This window comes from Dreissena polymorpha, chromosome 3, assembly GCF_020536995.1.
Source record: "Dreissena polymorpha isolate Duluth1 chromosome 3, UMN_Dpol_1.0, whole genome shotgun sequence".
NCBI lineage: Eukaryota > Metazoa > Mollusca > Bivalvia > Myida > Dreissenidae > Dreissena > Dreissena polymorpha.
Window position 1 is genome coordinate 126,515,480 of NC_068357.1, and position 21,493 is coordinate 126,536,972.

At 37.2% G+C, this 21,493-nt stretch overlaps 2 protein-coding genes and 1 long non-coding RNA gene across 3 annotated transcripts; 2 read left to right on the plus strand and 1 right to left on the minus strand.

Moving 5' to 3' along the window:
* The first annotated feature begins 5,233 nt into the window (after positions 1–5,233).
* Positions 5,234–7,297, plus strand: LOC127871349 (probable G-protein coupled receptor 75). The gene has a single exon (XM_052414152.1). The coding sequence runs from the start codon at positions 5,300–5,302 to the stop codon at positions 6,680–6,682; it is 1,383 nt and encodes a 460-aa protein (XP_052270112.1). The 5' UTR covers positions 5,234–5,299; the 3' UTR covers positions 6,683–7,297.
* A 1,474-nt stretch (positions 7,298–8,771) lies between these two features.
* LOC127871351 (uncharacterized) lies at positions 8,772–20,319 on the minus strand. The gene is made up of 2 exons (XR_008045302.1): positions 20,290–20,319; positions 8,772–9,737 (listed from the first exon to the last, which is right to left on the minus strand). It is a non-coding gene; the product is annotated as an uncharacterized LOC127871351 (long non-coding RNA).
* On the plus strand, positions 15,211–17,663 carry LOC127871350 (probable G-protein coupled receptor 75). The gene has a single exon (XM_052414153.1). It carries the CDS (start codon positions 15,515–15,517, stop codon positions 16,895–16,897), a length of 1,383 nt encoding a protein of 460 aa, XP_052270113.1. The 5' UTR covers positions 15,211–15,514; the 3' UTR covers positions 16,898–17,663.
* Positions 20,320–21,493: the final 1,174 nt, after the last annotated feature.

The following is a 21,493-nucleotide window of genomic DNA, read 5'->3' on the forward strand; positions in this document are numbered from 1 at the left end:
ATTAATACACAAATACAACTATTAAAACAAAATAAATACAATAATACAACCGACAGACATGAATACAAAAGATGGATAAAATGCATATTTACCTAAATATATTATATTTATGATTTAATATCATAAACATACAGGTTGACAGCATGAATGATATGCAAAGAATGACATTCGAAATAGTTATTCATGCACACGGATGAGGTTGAGTGAATAAACTCATGCTTGACAAGCCAATTAACGTATTAAAATGTTAGTAAAAACAGTTCACCTTTCTACCCAGTCTCTACATACTGAAAACTAATCAACTACTACAAAAGAAAGCTACTAATCCAATTTATAGTTAAAATTTACTCTGTCCAGCGATTGAACAATCAGAGCAATGTTTCCTTTAAAAATAATTTACTTCAATATCATTCAGAATAAATATATTTATGAACTAAATATATTTACAACAACGACAATTTAAATACGCCTATAGGCTATAACATATTCCGCCTATGGTCAAAAGCAAATACGATTAAATTTCGACACTATATGAAAATGGAACTGTTCTCAATAACATACCCTACCAAATGACCTTACCAAATGATTAACTGTACGGAAAACATTGCTCTTTTTGAGGTTTTACTGTTGATAAATGATGCGCGACAGTATATTCATTTAAAGTTACTATTTACACAGAAAATGTAATTTTCTAAACGTCAATATTCGTGATTATTTTCTCCGATGTAGCTCTCTAAAAGAGGTGGAAATGTAAACGAAATGCTTTCAGTGGGATTTGAATAAAATGATTTATCATTGATAAAAATGTTTTGCCGTCGATTCTTTTTTGTAAGAACGAATCACTTACTTGTCTCGATATTTGACAAGTTAAAAGACATCATGCAGAGAATATAGAAATCAATGGTAAAACAGCTATTCTCGAGCTAACATCTTACTATAAACGTTTCATATCTGACATCAATTTGATTGTATTCATATTCCTAAATCTCTCGTGAATTGGCACGATTTAAATATAGTTTGGTCGCTCCTCTAGAAAGAAACAAGCTCATAGAATTTGTTTCTAAAAACGAATTGAGTTATGCTTCGAACAAGAACATTTAAACGGCAATACTAAGTCGTTTATATTTACGATCAAGTTATGTTTTTCGTTGTAGTATATTAGTGAAATATGTTATACTTATACTAACAGGTTCTTTTTTTTTTTTAAATACGGTACACATTCGAGCGCGATGACAATGCTACACACACCGTATTTGCTATGATATGAGCCGTGCTCCGTGAACAGAGGGCCTATTGCATGTGTGTAAAGTGTCGTCCCAGATTAGCATGTGCAGTCCACACAAGCTAATCAGGGACGACACGTTCCGCCTAAATTGGATTTTTGCTAAGAAAAGACTTCCTGAAACGAAAAATAACATAAAAATGGAAAGGGTCGTCCCTGATTAGCCTGTGCGGACGCACATTCCTTAAACCACTTTTTAATAGAGCACGACCCATATCTTTCAGATAACTCGAATATCATAATGTAATCATGTTGTTGGTCGTTAACAAATGAAATGCAATAAACTAATTTGGAGTTTTATGCTATTAAATTATAAAAAATTCGTGAAAAATATTAGCCTCGCCGTGAGAAAATGGACTTAATGCATGTGCGTTAAGTGTCATGCCATATAAGCCTGTGCAATGACGAAACGTTGCCCTGCAATTGTATTTTTCATTAATTAACCCTTGACTACTTAGATACGTATTTTAACTCATTTGTAGTCTCTTAGAAAATCAAATTTAATTAAAGACCTTTAAAATCCGGTCCTTACATACTGATGAGCAGCAAACAACATAAAACCTGAACAGACTGCGAGTTACTCGCAGGCTGTACTGGTTGAATGCTGGTTGCAAACGCCATCTTAACATTGCTTGTTATGGGGGAAAGGGTTTTAAAGGACGTCTCTTTTACTCGAAAATGTATTACAAGCGGAAAGTGCCGTCCATGATAAGCCTGTGCGGACTGCACCGGCTTACATTGGACGTCACTATGCGTCCGTGCATTTAGTCACCGTTTTCCAAGAAAACGGGGCTAATAAACGTTATCATGCAAAACCCTGTCCAGCAGGAGATTTATACTCCAGTTTTGGCAGCCCATGTAATTGTTTGCTTAAGTCATTCACAACAAAAAGAAAACAAAAACGCTGATTTGCGATTCTCGTCCAATTACGTTTATTAAAAAGAGATGATAATTTGTTCTCCTGTTCGATGTGTTTAACAGAGGTATAAGTATTACCTAGTTTATGCTTTTCAGTTGATTTGAAATGATTCTAATTTCGTTAAATTGCCAAAATCCTACCCATTTTCAAAATCCTATTATAAAACGATTGTAAACGTATTGTTGAGGGGGTAATCACGTGGCAAACAAGATGGCGACGTCCATGCCAAGGAAGGTATTTTTCGTCGTTTTATACCCTGTATTACTTGTATTATTTCTTTTTATTCCGCTCACTTTCCAGCCATATTAGGAAGAAAGTTAATGGATTTTATTTCATAGTAATATTCGCTCTATATCTCGACTTTACTCGGTGCATAATTTCTTAGCGGGATGACCTAATTACAGCTCCATAAGAAAATTTGCGGGGAGTAAAGTCGAGATACACAGCAAATTTAAATACAAAACAAACGCTAATAACCTTTTTACTGATATGGCTGGAAAGTGAGCGTCATTTAAAAAATAAACATAAGTAATAAAGGGAATAAAACGGCGAAAAATAACCGTCTCGGTATGGACGTCGCCATCTTGAATATCACGTAATTACCCCCTCAAGTAAATCGTATAACGGCATGCGGTCTCAGTGTAATAATCAATTGAGTCTTGTTCTGCGAAAACTGGGCATAATGCATGTGCGTAAAGTGTCGTCCCAGATTAGCTAATCAGAGACGACACTTTCGCCTAAATTGGAATTTTTGCTTTAGAAGATACTTCATTTAAACGAAAAATGTCATGTCTGAACATGCTAATCTGGGACGACACTTTACGCACATACATTATGCCCAGTTTTCTCAGAACGCGACTCAATTTAACCATGTTCTGGGAAAACTGGGCTAAATACATGCGTAAAGGGATGTCCCAAATTAGTCTGTACAGGCCACACAGACTTGCGTAAAAGATGTTAATGTCATAAGATACTCTTTTTTGTGTGTCAGGTCCAATTAAAACGGGTTTTTGATTGATTAATTCATGTCATACGATTTTATTCTCGTTTAGTCTTTTTATTTCATAATAAAACATATATATATATCGTGATAAATTAAACCTTATTTTACAATACGTTTGCATAGGTCACCATGAGATTATCTTAGTCTACCATGATTAATTTCGGTACATAGACATTGTCAGCTACACCCACAAAAATGTAACTAAAATTTAATGTTTTTCATTCTTTACAGAAGGGACACATTTAACCACTAGACTTCGAATTCGACTCCCGAAGCAATTAATAAATTGTACCGATGACAAAAAACCAACATTGTCGTGAGACGGGACGTGCCAACCCAAATCTTGCCTGCCGAGCCAGATCGGGTGCAATTTCACATAAATAAAAGAACACTGTATGAGCGGGTAGGATCAAGTATCATCGAGCCCGATCGGATTTTACCCTTACACCAGGAGCGCTTAATTGATAACCATCAGTGGCGTGCTTGATTTATGTTCGCAATCGTGGGACTAAATCGGTTAAAAATATTTTACATTTCCCCGATGGTCTTTGTTAACGTTTATAGCTTAATGATTGCGTAGTAAACTGAAAAACATATTCTGTCGAGTCATTATAGCCGAAATTGTTTCATTAAACAGCATCAAGACTCGGTGTTTTGGATTCAGTAGAATGTGCGCATGTTGTTTAAGATCTGTAGGATTTATCTAGATTGTAAACACTGACAAAACATTCACCAAACATCCAGGCGAGAGAAAAAAAAACGAACTGAAAGTTCTGAGACGTTGCTGTGAAGATGTGAATTCCGGATGCAATATTTAGATTTTCGCTCGATATCGTAGGAATTAGCTTGAAAACTGTTTATCTAAGACGCTTTAGCCGCGAGAAAGGGAGTTTACACTGAGATCTAAATATGAAATACTGAAGAAAGATTGAATATTTCACGTGAGTGGGTTTGATCAATAAAGATCGCAGGAAAAATTGTATTGAGACAAAATACGTTACTTCATAGACATCAGTTTAGACATTAAATTGATGGACTAAAATCAACAATCAAGGAGAATCTGCAATCTAAGGCGTGTGCAAACATTTTCTGTTGATGAACAGAGAACTCCAAAGAGGATAAATGTTAAAGGACGAACCAAAATGACATATCAAGTTTAATACTGAAGACGATATATAAGTTCTTGTTTCAGGATATTATTTTAGATGGTAAAGTAACAAACAGACAAACTGAAAACGGATACACATGTGACTTGTGTGTGTGTGAATGGGAACGTTTAGACCATTGAACAAGAATGTGATGATAAAAGATATAGCATACACGTGGATGCAAATATTGAATGAAAAAAAAAATATCACATCATGCAAAATTATTCAAATTAATGGAGAAACCCCGCTCGCTATTTTGTATACAGTGTTCCATAATCCACTGAGGTATTGCCCTGAGTAAGGGAGTATATTATTGCGCTTGGATGGACGGGCTTTATCATCATAATATCCTTCTTTCATTAAGACGCAAGGAATGTCCAGAGGATTTCAACGCAGGACTTAATAAACACACAGCGAATTAAATAAGATTTCATGTTTGAGTCGCATCGAGAGAGCGCAGTATGGATTTTACATTAGTCTCGCCCGATTGAAACTTCGCTCACTCGTGAAATGCGGGTTTGCTGATGAACTTTGCGGAATACACAGGCATCTTTGGACTGAATGGTGATCTGTTAGTCTACCAAAACGGCTCGACGAAGCGACAAGCACAGACACTGGTTTATTAAGTGTATTTTGGCGAAGTGCACAAATGGACGATTGACTGCAAATTTTTGTGACACCGCGTTCTGAATGGGGACTCATTGAAACGATTGTGTGCGGATAAACATTACAGACCGGCTTCGTAGCGCGATCTTCGGAGATTAGTCACTGATTGAATATCGGGATGATAGACTGGTAATTGAATATATTGACTGAACGCTTTGCGTCCCGCACAGAGAGGCATATTTTACGAGCTAAATCCTCTACTTGAAACTGCCAAAGAAAACGTTTTAATGAGTGTTTAATTTTCACAAGTATGCGCGTTTCTTCTTGAAAAATGTTGTAAAATGGGGAAAATTATTTTGTATAAATTGACCAAAGTATCTGATCTGAAATCCTCTAATTTTATCGAGTATGATATGATGGAATATATGGAAACGGTAAACGTCACCGTATCTCCTAATACCGTAATAACTATGACGTCGGACTGTATTCACACGGCAACGCTCGCGGTGTGCACAGTGCTCGTGATCTTCGTGCTGTTTCTCGGCTGTGCAGGAAATGGAATCGTCTTGTTTAACGCGCTGACAACCAAGCGGCACCGGCACGCCAGCGACCTCCTAGTGATTAATCTTGCCGGCGCAGACTTCATAATGTGCACGTGCCTGTCGCCGATGTTCCTTTTCCTTTTGTTTTCAACGTCAGAAATACCAAAAGTGTTTTGCGCGAGCATTTTATTTCTTGGAGTCACCAGCGGCCTTCTGTCGCTGCTGAGTCTCGTCTCAGTCGCCATGCACCGGAAGTGTCGAGTCGCCGGCCTGTTGCGCAAGTCCATGAGTTTATCGAAGATTTCTGTCGTTGTCGGCATAATCTGGATTATTAGCGTCACCGTTGCCGTCGCCGGAACTCTACACGTGACGCTTTTGTGGAAAGACGAGACAATAAATGAGTGTACAAATGTGATTAATGGAGGTAAAAGTGGTAGTTTCGTCCTGTACTATCTGTCACCGGTGACAATAGTAGGATTATTATTAATTTGTGTGTGTTACGGGAGCATAGCGAGCGCCGCCCGAGGGCATCAAAACTATGGTCAGTTAGGTATGGCCCCCAGGGCAGGCGGTTGCCATAGTAACACGAATTGCGTGAACCGTAAAATTGACAACCAACAATTTTGTGCTGATAAATGTTCATCCCCTAGTCCCGATTCAAGTACTGATAATGGAAATAAAGCCTTAATTATGTGCTTCGTCGTAACTCTTACTGTTTCATTGTGTTGGGGACCATTAATTATGTCGCAGTTTGTTCAGATCTTTACGGGGGAAACTATTATATTGTACCAGGTTAAATTATGTGGCATTGCTTTGATATTTCTCAATAGTGCCTTAAACCCTTATCTTTATGGTCAGAATAACTGCAAGACGAAACATAGATATATTAAATGGTTATACGCGTGTGCGCGCTGCGAATATTCCCTACCTATAAAGCACAAACTGAAACAAAACTTGGATCACGAACTTGAGCAGTGTCCCCTTAAGGGATCGCCGCCAAACCAGGACGATACGGTGAGCGGCCCGATTTCCGGCCCCTCGTGCAACTCGTGTAGCGACTGTCGCGTCACGGACGCTCTGCACGCGCGCCAGTACCTGACAAACATCCGGTACGCACAGCTTCTTATGACCAGTTTCCGGGACTCGTATGCAGTAAAAACAGCGCCCGTGGAAAACGTGTGAAATTGATCCGGTTATTATTTTTATATTAACCGATGTTGTGTTTATTTTTAAGAATGTGCCAATTTGAAGGACAATCGGAATTGAGCTTTGCTGGTACTCGAAAAGATTCCTAGTGAAAACTTTAATTTCTTCCATTCATATAATTTATTTAAAATGATAAGTAACTAAGATATTCGTGCATAAATTTAAAAATCTTTGGTCCGAGTATTGGTTTATTTACATTGTACAAAACTAGACAAGCGTTGTTTAAATTATTATTTTTTCGACATGTATAAACGTTAGTACCCTGTCATTGGATTTCGCAAATGCACTTTGATTTAAAGTGCATCTAAGTATAACGTTTGTTAAGATTGCTTTTAAATGATTTGTTATAACAGTACCATCGACATTGCTCGTTTAATAGCCTATACATTAACGTTTGTGATTAAACTTCCCTTGTTAATTAGCGAGTTAATTAATTGTTCACCGCATGTTAAGCGAGCGTAGCCATTTTGTTATTATATTTTTAAACTATGATATCTTACTTTAAAAAAATATGTTCCGTTTTTTTTTATGTTCCCTATGTTTACTGCTTGCGCGTATATCATTTTATATCGATATGGCTGATTTTAGATAATAAAACTTGTTTTTTTGGTTTCCTTTTGTATTATTCATATATAATCAATGCCATGCGTGAAGGCATTTTACAATGCCCGAAATTATTTATCACCGACAATTGTACAATAATGTTGAAAGTCAAATGTCTTTCGTATGCTAATGTCCCTGGCAAGGAAATGAATCTATAGGTAATCAGTTGTAGGTAATCAGTTGTGTCAATGTTAACAAACTGTTTTAAACATATGGTAACTGTATTAACAAGAGCATTTTGAAAAAATAAAAATAAAAACATGTATGCCTAGCGTCCTGAAAAAAGGACATTGCAAACAGCGTAGACCCAGATGAGACGCCGCATAATGCGGCGTCTCATCTGGGTCTGCGCTGTTTGCTTAAATGAATTTCTTTATGAAATATTCTAAAAATAGACATAAATATACTTGACACTCCTAATTTTGGAAATAAATTGATCCAATTTAGAGGATAGGAGAGTCCACTGGGCATAAATGGGTTAAAAATGTGTCAAACCACTGTAATCTTCTGAAGCGTAAAGAAGATGCATTTTATTCTGAAACATATCAAATGTACGTATACCGCTGCGATATGTATGTCGTTACGGTGTTTACAATTATCAACACATCTTTGTTATAGGCAACATGACAGTGATCATCGTTATCATCATCATTATCATCGTCATCGTAGTCATCACTATTATTTTTCCCTTTTTTGTATTGTTTCAATAATAATAATAATAATAACAATAATAAATACTATTATTTTATAATTATTATGAGTAGTTAAAGAAGTGGCAGCAGCAGTAGTTTTTTTTTTATATTTACACAAATCACCTCCATTTGTAGGAGGTGAAAAACGAATAGTTAATGGCATGGTCAAGATATAGCATGTGCAAAGTAGATGCAAAAAGCATACAACATGAGAAGTTCGATATTTGACCGAAACAACCGTCTCAGTGTTATGTATATTGACTTATTTATTACCCTCATATTTAGAGATTTTAATACGGATTACTTACATATAAAAATAATAACGTAAATCCTGTAGAGGTTGTTTCAAGGAAAAAACGAAGGAGTTATGTTTAAGTTGGTGTTCTTACTGCAAAAAAAATATATCTGTGTAAAAAAGAACAGCGTTGGGCGACTATTTCAGTCGCGTTCTGAGAAAACTGGGCTTAATGCATGTGCGTCAAGTGTCGTCCGAGATTAGCCTGTGCAGTCCGCACAGTCTAATCAGGGACGACACTTTCCGCTTTAATTGTATTTTTCGCATAGTATACTTTTTTGTATAGTTTAAGCGGAAAATGTCGTCCCGGATAAGCCTGTGCGGACTGCACAGGCTAATCTGGGACGACACTTTACGCACATGCATTAAGCCCAATTTTGTCAGAACGCGTCTCATTTGATTGCAGGTATACGATATTTCCGGGTCGTTTACACATGCCAATTCATAAAGCACTTGATATTAAACTCAGCTACAATATATTTTATTTTTATTTATTAAACATGTTATTTCAAATACTAAACTAAAATCACACGATAAACCGGGACTTCAACATGCCATATCATTGTTCCGTTTATTTAATGTACACTCCGCACAAAGGGCGTTCAATGACCAATAAAGAAGAAAATCGCACATTTTATTGCAAATGTATCATAAATCATGAACAGTTTCAAACAGATTAAATATCCTCCATAAATCTGGGATCATATTGCTTTTTCAAATCCTTCATCTACCCACTTATCAAAGTGTCAAAATTTTATGAAGAAAAAATGTAGGCTGATTTATTGCTGGAAAGCATGCTTATTACTTGTAATTTCATTCAAGTGTTCTTCGGTTAAGTTGTTACATGGACTCTCAATATATATTTTTCAATAAACATGCCGGGAAACATATTTATTGTTGCAATTGAGTATTTAAAGAATTTATAATGAAACAGGCTTTTTATTGAAATGATCGGCAGACATGGGTGCACGAAATATGCACATTTGATTCATCATTTGCAGAAATTATTTGTTTTTTTTATACAGTGGATATATACACTTATTATTTATGTATGTACATAAAATATACAGTCCAACCCCTCTTAAGCAGCCAGTCAAGGGAAACAGCCTAATTGGCTGCTTAAGCGGGGAGGCCTCTTAAGAGGGGGTTGGGTCATAGGGAGTCTGGAGTTGATGAGTGCATGGCCAACTGTTCAATTTTTTATGAACAAAATGGTAAATATGTGTACATGTACTAAACAATGTATAGACTTAAAATAATTTATATGCGCTTATTTAAAAAACGTTTTGCCTGAATGCAAGTAACGTTTTTTAGTATGGACAAGATGTAATTGTGTCCGTAATGAAAGCTTATAGAGTCACGTCATGCGAGAAAGAGTCTTATGTCATAATCGACCAGTGTAGCTGCCGATCAGCCTGTGTAGTCGCAGTCTTGTCAGGGCCTACTCCGTTCACTAATGAGACCACAAAACATTGTGGGATTTTAACCCTTTGAATGCTGGGAAATTTGTCTTCTACTAAAATGTCGTCTGCTGAATTTCTAAAATTAGCATTTTCTTCGATTTTTTTCGAAGAATACTATCAGAATAGCAAACAGTTTGGATCCTGATGAGACGCCACGTTCTGTGGCGTCTCATCTGGATCCAAACTGTTTGCAAAGGCCTTCAAAATTCGGTTCCCGCACTGAAAGGGTTAAAGCGGAGAGGCCAAGCGCCTAGCCAGAATACGAGGATGATCTGCAGATACGCTGGCCTCATATGACAAAAAGACCCATTTTAGGGCGGCTATTCTGCTTAAACTTTAATGTAATTAAGACTATGCTAAACATAATCAAGACTATGCTTAACATAAAATTAACGTGAACATGTCTTGTAGTATGTTTTACGTGTTCTTCATAGACAGCATGCCGACTCGACAAATTTTGTTTTCTAAACAATTTGGCTAAATGGCCCCACATCTCTACTGAGAATAGCAGATGATAAACAAGAAACCGTCGGAGACGGGGGATGCTCCCCAAAGTTTTTTTTGTCACAATATTGCACTATATATTCAGATAAAAGGAAACGTCTTGAGGGCACAGTAGTTGGGGGGTGGGGGGGCAATAAAAAAAATTATAGAAAATTTCAAAGGGCCATAACTCTGTGAAAAATCATCCGACCAGAACCCGCTGATAATATGCACATCTCCTCTTGGTAGTGAAGCTTCCCATAAAGTTTCATTGAATTCCGGTCATTAGTTGCTGAGAAATAGCCCGGACAAAAATTGTGCACGGACGGACAGACAGAAAGACAGACGCAGACTAGGACAGACGAAGCGGCGACTATATGCTCCCCCCAAAATATTTTTTGGGGGAGCATAAAAACTGTCCTGAGCAGGTTGTATTCACAAGATTTAACTTCAGTAGTGTAAGGAACAGTCTTCCATCTATCTGACGTGTGTTCATATAATCAAATTTTAGCTAAAGAAGTAACAATTGCACTTCCACTTTCGACCATGTTTCTCAACAGACAGAGACAATTTACTTACTCGTTGGATACATCATAAGGACAACATGGCGTGGCGTCGTCATTTATATTGGGAAAATACTGCTTAATGCATTCTGGGCAAATGCATAACTTCTTAATGAATATTGCGAAAAATACGCTACTTCTTACTGAGTATTGGGCAAATACGTTAATGATTAATAAATAGTGCCAAGATACGTGCCTTCTATGTGAATATATGGCAAAAAATTACATCTGCACGAAAAGCGGGCACATACGTGACTTATTGAGTGTTAACGATGTTTCACTATACACCATACAAGGACAAGAGCTGTCCCGGACACTCCACTATTCACCCACTTCGACAGTAGGATGTACATTTTCTGACAGTCACAATAGTGACATTTTAATGACAGATTTGAAAACAGATAAAGAGGCATATGCAAACTAAAATGTTGTTTTTTTAACAAGGTTTTGCCACGTAACAAGAAATGCCTAAATGTTAACCTTACAGTTATGTTGTAGGCACATCTTAACTAGGGTACTTGACACTTATTTAAAAAAGACGGCCTGAAAGGCCAAAAGTCGCTCACCAGAGATACAAAGGAACTGATATATTCAACGCAGCCCGAGATATCATTAAAAATTGTTCTGACCAAGTTTTGTTCTAAGAGTTAACTATAAACTTTTAGAGTGCTAACAAGGTTTAACTATAGCCATATAACAATAAATTCCCGGCCCCCCTGGCGGCCATGTTTTTCAACATACCGGAACCATTTTCGAACTCATCCAAGATATCATTAAAACACATGTTCAGGTTAAGTTTCATGAAGATTGGACAATAATGTGACATTTAGAGAGTTGACAAAGTTTTACTATAGCCATATAATGAAACATTCCACGCTCCCTGAGCGCCATGTTTTTCAACCAACCGGAACCATATTTAAACTCGTCAAAGATATAATTAGGACAAATCTTGACCAAGTGTCATGAAGATTTGACAATAAATGTGTCCTCTAGAGTGTTAACATGGTTTTACTATAGCCATATATAGCGTTATAAGGAAAAATGCCCCTCCCCTGGCAGCCATGTTTTTCAAGCAACTGGAACCATTTTTTAACTCGTCCAAGATATCATTGGGACAAATCTTCTGACCAAGTTTCATGAAGAGTGAACAATAAAGTGTAACTTTTGGAGTGCTACCAATGTTTTATATAGCCATATAAGGATAAATTCCCCGCCCCTGGTGGCCATGTTTTTCACAGACAAGAACCATTTTCGAACATATCCAAGGTATCATAAGAACACATTTTCTGATCAAGTTTCACGGAGATTGGACTATAAATGTGAATTTTAGAGTGTTAACAAATTTTGACCAAAGCCATATATGGAAAAATTGCCCCGCTCTCTGGCGGCCATGTTATTCAACCAACCGGAACCATTTTAAAACTCGTCAAAGATATCATTGGGACAAATCTTCTGACCAAGTTTCATGAAGATTGGACAATAAATGAGGGCTCTAAAGTGTTTACAAGGTTTTACTATAGCCATATATAGCGTTGTACGGAAAAATGCCCCTCCCATGGCGGCCATGTTTTCAAGCAACTGGAACCCTTTTTGAACTCGTCCAAGATAGCATTGGGACAAATCTTCTGACCAAGTTTCACGAAGAGTGAACATAAATGTAACTTTTGGAGTGTTAACAAGGTTTTACTATAGCCATATAAGGATAAATTCCCCGCCCTGATGGCCATGTTTTTCAACAGACCGCAACCATTTTCGAACATATCCAAGATATCATAAGAACACATTTTCTGATCAAGTTTCACAATGATTGGACTATAAATGTGATATTTAGAGTGTTTACAAATTTTGACCAAAGCCATATATGGATAAATAACCCGCCCCCTGGCAGCCATGTTATTCAACCAACCGGAACTATTTCGAACTCTTCCAATATATCATTGAGACAAATCTTCTGACAAAGTTTCGTGAAGATTGGACAATAAATGTGGGCTCTAAATTGTTTACAGGGTTTTAATATAGCCATATATAGCGTTGTACGGAAAATTGCCCCTTCCCTGGCGGCCATGTTTTCAAGCAACTGGAACCCTTTTTGAACTCGTCAAAGATAGCATTGGGACAAATCTTTTGACCAAGTTTCATGAAAAGTGAACTATAAATGTAACTTTTGGAGTGTTTACAAGGTTTTACTTAAGCCATATCCGGAAAAATGCCCCACCCCATGTCTGCGATGTTTATCAAGTAACCGCAACCATTTTCGAAATCGTCCAATGTCTCATTTGGACAAATCATTTGATAAAGTTTCATGCTGTTCGGACAATAACTGTTACATCTAGAGTGTTAACAAGGTTTTCTAAAGCCATATAAGGAAAAATGCTCCGCCCCCCTGGCAGCCATGTTCTTCAAGCAACTAAACCGTTTTCTAACTCGTCCAAGGTATCATTGGCACAAATCTCCTGACCAAATTTCACGAAGATCGGACCATATATGTGGCCTTTAGAGTGTAAACAAGGTTTTACTTTAGCCATATCAGGAAAAATGCCAGGCCCCCTGTCGGCCATGTTTTTCAAGTAACCGGAACCATTTTCGAACTGGTCCAACGTATCATTGGGACAAATCTTTTGATCAAGTTTCATGCTGTTCGGACAATGACTGTTACATCTAGAGTGTTAACAAGGTTTTACTAAAGCCATATAAGAAAAAATGCCCCGCCCCTGGCGTCCATGTTTTTCAAGCAACTTAACCATTTTCGAACTCGTCCAAGGTATCATTGGCACAAATATCCAGACCAAATTTCATGAAGATCAGGAATAAATGTGGCCTCCAGAGTGTTAACCAGACAAATGTTGACGCCGCACAACGCAAGACGGATCACAAAAGTTCACCATGAGCACATTGTGCTCAGGTACACTTATACAAATAGGCAAAAATCTTGCTAAGACAGGTGGCTGATGTGATGATCATAAAGATATGCCATAGTTAAGTTTCATTGAATATCAGTAGTAGCTTAAAAGTAATGTTCTTGAGCACAAACCTTGATCATAGCAGAACTCCATTTCTTCTACAAATGGGCGAATATTACAGCTAAGACCATGCATTACTAGTAGATCTACAAACAAATGTTGTGTACTGTCACAGTTAAAAAGGTCTATAAATAAAAAATAATAATGAAAATACGCAAAGACTTTAAAACAAGAAATATCTTTAAAAAAGATATACGTCGTTGATTGTGGTTGGAGTTTATGAAAGATAAAGAGTTCAACGAATGAGATCAAGGATAGCGAATGTCTTTTTCTGTGCAGTTCTTAGCTGCATCACACGCAGTACGGGATGTTATGCGGAGTTTATGCGGCTTATTTTACATTATTACATATTGCTGGTCATAAAGCTATAGAAACAAAACAGAAAACCAAAAGAATAATGTAAGTGCAATTAAAGCATATGAGTCAACCTGCCACACGCGAAGTATCTGTACACATTTTAAATATTTATACGCGCGTTCTTCAAACAAACCTGTTTAAGTGGTTTGTCGGGCATTGCTATTTGATTCGAGTATTTACAGTATCGAGAATCATCGCGCTCATGCTTAATACATTAGTCAATATGGTGGAATAATTCTTGTTAAATTAATTAAAAATAATATTTATCATGGTATTGTTGAAAACACATTAAGAATCTATTATTGACATACCATAATTATATCGCTGGATATCTTCATTTAACATCTTTCTGGTCTAAAGAAAATTCCAGTTCACCAAGTTCACGCTATAGCGTCTTTATTATATAACGATTATTTTACTGGCCGCGAACTCCGGTCAGCACATAAGGTAGTCGTGAAGACACAGCGATGACGTATATAAACTCTGACATTCACACGCACTAACCGCAAACTGACGAAGATGTAGAATCTACGCACAAATTGTATTGATGTGAAGAGTTGAGTGTTAAACTGTTCTATCTATCATGCCTTTTCATAAGAGATAAAATTGTTTCATGCTGAACACGCAGTAAAACAGTGTTAGAAAGACGCGGCCATGTTTCCAATGGTCTGGTGGTATTCTCAAATCAGCCAATGGACTAAATGAAGTGTATTCATTCGTGGGTAGCCGCGGGCATTTTTATGAATGTATCCTAAAGGTCACCTAAGGTCAAAAGTGATGTTAACAGCTACGCCGAAAAAACTTGAGTTTTAAGAGGTCTTCGATATAGCATTTGTGTTTATTAGTTGTATTCTATTTCAAAATAAGTTTGGATCAAGGGAGTAAACTCTAATTGTTAGCTTAATAAGAAAATGACTATGCTCTCCCCTAATAAACACTACTGTGACAAAAAGTAATTTTCCAGGGCATGTCTTCTTTTGCAAGAAACAAATGAATGAAGTAGATTTCTACATACAGTTGGCGAAGTGCACAAATGGACGATTGACTGCAAATTTTTGTGACACCGCGTTCTGAATGGGGACTCATTGAAACGATTGTGTGCGGATAAACATTACAGACCGGCTTCGTAGCGCGATCTTCGGAGATTAGTCACTGATTGAATATCAGGATGATAGACTGGTAATTGAATATATTGACTGAACGCTTTGCGTCCCGCACAGAGAGGCATATTTTACGAGTTAAATCCTCTACTTGAAACACGCCAAAGAAAACGTTTTAATGAGTGTTTAATTTTCACAAGTATGCGCGTTTCTTCTTGAAAAATGTTGTAAAATGGGGAAAATTATTTTGTATAAATTGACCAAAGTATCTGATCTGAAATCCTCTAATTTTATCGAGTATGATATGATGGAATATATGGAAACGGAAAACGTCACCGTATCTCCTAATACCGTAATAACTATGACGTCGGACTGTATTCACACGGCAACGCTCGCGGTGTGCACAGTGCTCGTGATCTTCGTGCTGTTTCTCGGCTGTGCAGGAAATGGAATCGTCTTGTTTAACGCGCTGACAACCAAGCGGCACCGGCACGCCAGCGACCTCCTAGTGATTAATCTTGCCGGCGCAGACTTCATAATGTGCACGTGCCTGTCGCCGATGTTCCTTTTCCTTTTGTTTTCAACGTCAGAAATACCAAAAGTGTTTTGCGCGAGCATTTTATTTCTTGGAGTCACCAGCGGCCTTCTGTCGCTGCTGAGTCTCGTCTCAGTCGCCATGCACCGGAAGTGTCGAGTCGCCGGCCTGTTGCGCAAGTCCATGAGTTTATCGAAGATTTCTGTCGTTGTCGGCATAATCTGGATTATTAGCGTCACCGTTGCCGTCGCCGGAACCCTACACGTGACGCTTTTGTGGAAAGACGAGACAATAAATGAGTGTACAAATGTGATTAATGGAGGTAAAAGTGGTAGTTTCGTCCTGTACTATCTGTCACCGGTGACAATAGTAGGATTATTATTAATTTGTGTGTGTTACGGGAGCATAGCGAGCGCCGCCCGAGGGCATCAAAACTATGGTCAGTTAGGTATGGCCCCCAGGGCAGGCGGTTGCCATAGTAACACGAATTGCGTGAACCGCAAAATTGACAACCAACAATTTTGTGCTGATAAATGTTCATCCCCTAGTCCCGATTCAAGTACTGATAATGGAAATAAAGCCTTAATTATGTGCTTCGTCGTAACTCTTACTGTTTCATTGTGTTGGGGACCATTAATTATGTCGCAGTTTGTTCAGATCTTTACGGGGGAAACTATTATATTGTACCAGGTTAAATTATGTGGCATTGCTTTGATATTTCTCAATAGTGCCTTAAACCCTTATCTTTATGGTCAGAATAACTGCAAGACGAAACATAGATATATTAAATGGTTATACGCGTGTGCGCGCTGCGAATATTCCCTACCTATAAAGCACAAACTGAAACAAAACTTGGATCACGAACTTGAGCAGTGTCCCCTTAAGGGATCGCCGCCAAACCAGGACGATACGGTGAGCGGCCCGATTTCCGGCCCCTCGTGCAACTCGTGTAGCGACTGTCGCGTCACGGACGCTCTGCACGCGCGCCAGTACCTGACAAACATCTGGTACGCACAGCTTCTTATGACCAGTTTCCGGGACTCGTATTCAGTAAAAACAGCGCCCGTGGAAAACGTGTGAAATTGATCCGGTTATTATTTTTATATTAACCGATGTTGTGTTTTTTTTAAGAATGTGCCAATTTGAAGGACAATCGGAATTGAGCTTTGCTGGTACTCGAAAAGATTCCTAGTGAAAACTTTAATTTCTTCCATGCATATAATTTATTAAAAATGATAAGTAACTAAGATATTCGTGCATAAATTTAAAAATCTTTGGTCCGAGTATTGGTTTATTTACATTGTACAAAACTAGACAAGCGTTGTTTAAATTATTATTTTTTCGACATGTATAAACGTTAGTACCCTGTCATTGGATTTCGCAAATGCACTTTGATTTAAAGTGCATCTAAGTATAACGTTTGTTTATATTGCTTTTAAATAATTTGTTATAACAGTACCATCGACATTGCTCGTTTAATAGCATATACATTAACGTTTGTGATTAAACTTCCCTTGTTAATTAGCGAGTTAATTAATTGTTCACCGCATGTTAAGCGAGCGTAGCCATTTTGTTATTATATTTTTAAACTATGATATCTTACTTTAAAAAAATATGTTCCGTTTTTTTATGTTCCCTATGTTTACTGCTTGCGCGTATATCATTTTATATCGATATGGCTGATTTTAGATAATAAAACTTGTTTTTTTGGTTTCCTTTTGTATTATTCATATATAATCAATGCCATGCGTGAAGGCATTTTACAATGCCCGAAATTATTTATCACCGACAATTGTACAATAATGTTGAAAGTCAAATGTCTTTCGTATGCTAATGTCCCTGGCAAGGAAATGAATCTATAGGTAATCAGTTGTAGGTAATCAGTTGTAGGTAATCAGTTGTAGGTAATCAGTTGTAGGTAATCAGTTGTAGGTAATCAGTTGTAGGTAATCAGTTTGTAGGTAATCAGTTGTAGGTAATCAGTTGTAGGTAATCAGTTGTAGGTAATCAGTTGTAGGGTAGGTAATCAGTTGTAGGTAATCAGTTGTAGGTAATCAGTTGTAGGTAATCAGTTGTAGGTAATCAGTTGTAGGTAATCAGTTGTAGGTAATCAGTTGTAGGTAATCAGTTGTAGGTAATCAGTTGTGTCAATGTTAACAAACTGTTTTAAACATATGGTAACTGTATGAACAAGAGCATTTTGAAAAAATAAAAATTAAAACATTTATGCCTAGCGTCCTGAAAAAAGGACATTGCAAACAGCGTAGACCCAGATGAGACGCCGCATAATGCGGCGTCTCATCTGGGTCTGCGCTGTTTGCTTAAATGAATTTCTTTATGAAATATTCTAAAAATAGACATAAATATACTTGACACCCCTAATTTTGGAAATAAATTGATCCAATTTAGAAGGATAGGAGAGTCCACTGGGCATAAATGGGTTAAAAATGTGTCAAACCACTGTAATCTTCTGAAGCGTAAAGAAGATGCATTTTATTCTGAAACATATCAAATGTACGTATACCGCTGCGATATGTATGTCGTTACGGTGTTTACAATTATCAACACATCTTTGTTATAGGCAACATGACAGTGATCATCGTTATCATCATCATTATCATCGTCATCGTAGTCATCACTATTATTTTTCCCTTTTTTTGTATTGTTTAAATAATAATAATAATAATAATAACAACAATAATAAATACTATTATTTTATAATTATTATGAGTAGTTAAAGTAGTGGCAGCAGCAGTAGTTTTTTTTATATATATTTTACACAAATCACCTCCATTCATGTACACTTGACGTTAGTCCTGAAAAAAACTGCTAAAAACGAATAGTTAATGGCATGGTCAAGATATAGCATGTGCAAAGTAGATGCAAAAAGCATACAACATGAGAAGTTCGATATTTGACCGAAACAACCATATCAGTGTTATGTATATTGACTTATTTATTACCCTCATATTTAGAGATTTTAATACGGATTACTTAAATATAAAAATAATAACGTAAATCCTTTAGAGGTTGTTTCAAGGAAAAAACGAAGGAGTTATGTTTAAGTTGGTGTTCTTACTGCAAAAAAAATATATCTGTGTAAAAAAGAACAGCGTTGGGCGACTATTTCAGTCGCGTTCTGAGAAAACTGGGCTTAATGCATGTGCGTAAAGTGTCGTCCGAGATTAGCCTGTGCAGTTCGCACAGTCTAATCAGGGACGACACTTTCCGCTTTAATTGTATTTTTCGCATAGTATACTTTTTTGTATAGTTTAAGCGGAAAATGTCGTCCCGGATAAGCCTGTGCGGACTGCACAGGCTAATCTGGGACGACACTTTACGCACATGCATTAAGCCCAATTTTGTCAGAACGCGTCTCATTTGATTGCAGGTATTCGATATTTCCGGGTAGTTTACACATGCCAATTCATAAAGCACTTGATATAAAACTCAGCTACAATATATTTTATTTTTATTTATTAAACATGTTATTTCAAATACTAAACTAAAATCACACGATAAACCGGGACTTCAACATGCCATATCATTGTTCCGTTTATTTAATGTACACTCCGCACAAAGGGCGTACAATGACCAATAAAGAAGAAAATCGCACATTTTATTGCAAATGTATCATAAATCATGAACAGTTTCAAACAGATTAAATATCCTCCATAAATCTGGGATCATATTGCTTTTTCAAATCCTTCATCTACCCACTTATCAAAGTGTCAAAATTTTATGAAGAAAACATGTAGGCTGATTTATTGCTGGAAAGCATGCTTATTACTTGTAATTTCATTCAAGTGTTCTTCGGTTAATTTGTTACATGGACTCTCAATATATATTTTTCAATAAACATGCCGGGAAACATATTTATTGTTGCAATTGAGTATTTAAAGAATTTATAATGAAACAGGCTTTTTATTGAAATGATCGGCATACATGGGTGCACAAAATATGCACATTTGATTCACCATTTGCAGAAATTATTTATGTTTTTTTATACAGTGGATATATACACTTATTATTTATGTATGTACATAAAATATACAGTCCAACCCCTCTAAAGCAGCCAGTCAAGGGAAACAGCCTAATTGGCTGCTTAAGCGGGGAGGCCTCTTAAGAGGGGGTTGGGTCATAGGGAGTCTGGAGTTGATGAGTGCATGGCCAACTGTTCAATTTTTTATAAACAAAATGGTAAATATGTGTACATGTACTAAACAATGTATAGACTTAAAATAATTTGTATGCGCTTATTTAAAAAACGTTTTGCCTGAATGCAAGTAACGTTTTTTAGTATGGACAAGATGTAATTGTGTCCGTAATGAAAGCTTATAGAGTCACGTCATGCGAGAAAGAGTCTTATGTCATAATCGACCAGTGTAGCTGCCGATCAGCCTGTGTAGTTGCAGTCTTGTCAGGACCTACTTCGTCCCGATCAGCCTGTGTAGTCGCAGTCTTGTCAGGACCTACTCCGTCCACTAATGAGACCACAAAACCTTGTGGGATTTTAAAGCGGAGAGGCCAAGCGCCTAGCCAGAATACGAGGATGATCTGCAAATACGCTGGCCGCATATGACAAAAAGACCCATTTTAGGGCGGCTATTCTGCTTAAACTTTAATGTAATTAAGACTATGCTAAACATAATCAAGACTATGCTTAACATAAAATTAACGTGAACATGTCTTGTAGTATGTTTTACGTGTTCTTCATAGACAGAATGCCGACTCGACAAATTTTGTTTTCTAAACAATTTGGCTAAATGGCCTCACATTTCTACTGAGAATAGCAGATGATAAACAAGAAACCGTCGGAGACGGGTGATGCTCCTGAAAGTTTTTTTTTGTCACAATATTGCACTATACATTCAGATAAAAGGAAACGTCTTGAGGGAACCGTAGTTGGGGGGTGGACAATAAAAAAAAATTATAGAAAATTTCAAAGGGCCATAACTCTGTGAAAAATCATCCGACCAGAACCCGCTGATAATATGCACATCTCCTCTTGGTAGTGAAGCTTCCCATAAAGTTTCATTGAATTCCGGTCATTAGTTGCTGAGAAATAGCCCGGACAAAAATTGTGCACGGACGGACAGACAGACAGACAGACGCAGACTAGGACAGACGAAGCGGCGACTATATGCTCCCCCCAAAATAATTTTTGGGGGAGCATAAAAACTGTCCTGAGCAGGTTGTATTCACAAGATTTAACTTCAGTAGTGTAAGGAACAGTCTTCCATCTATCTGACGTGTGTTCATATAATCAAATTTGAGCTAAAGAAGTAACAACTGCACTTCCACTTTCGACCATGTTTCTCAACAGACAGAGACCATTTACTTACTCGTTGGATACATCATAAGGACAACATGGCGTGGCGTCGTCATTTATATTGGGAAAATACTGCTTAATGAATTCTGGGCAAATGCATAACTTCTTAATGAATATTGCGAAAAATACGCTACTTCTTACTGAGTATTGGGCAAATACGTTAATGATTAATAAATAGTGCCAAGATACGTGCCTTCTATGTGAATATATGGCAAAAAATGACATCTGCACGAAAAGCGGGCACATACGTGACTTATTGAGTGTTAACGATGTTTCACTATACACCATACAAGGACAAGAGCTGTCCCTGACACTCCACTATTCACCCACTTCGACAGTAGGAT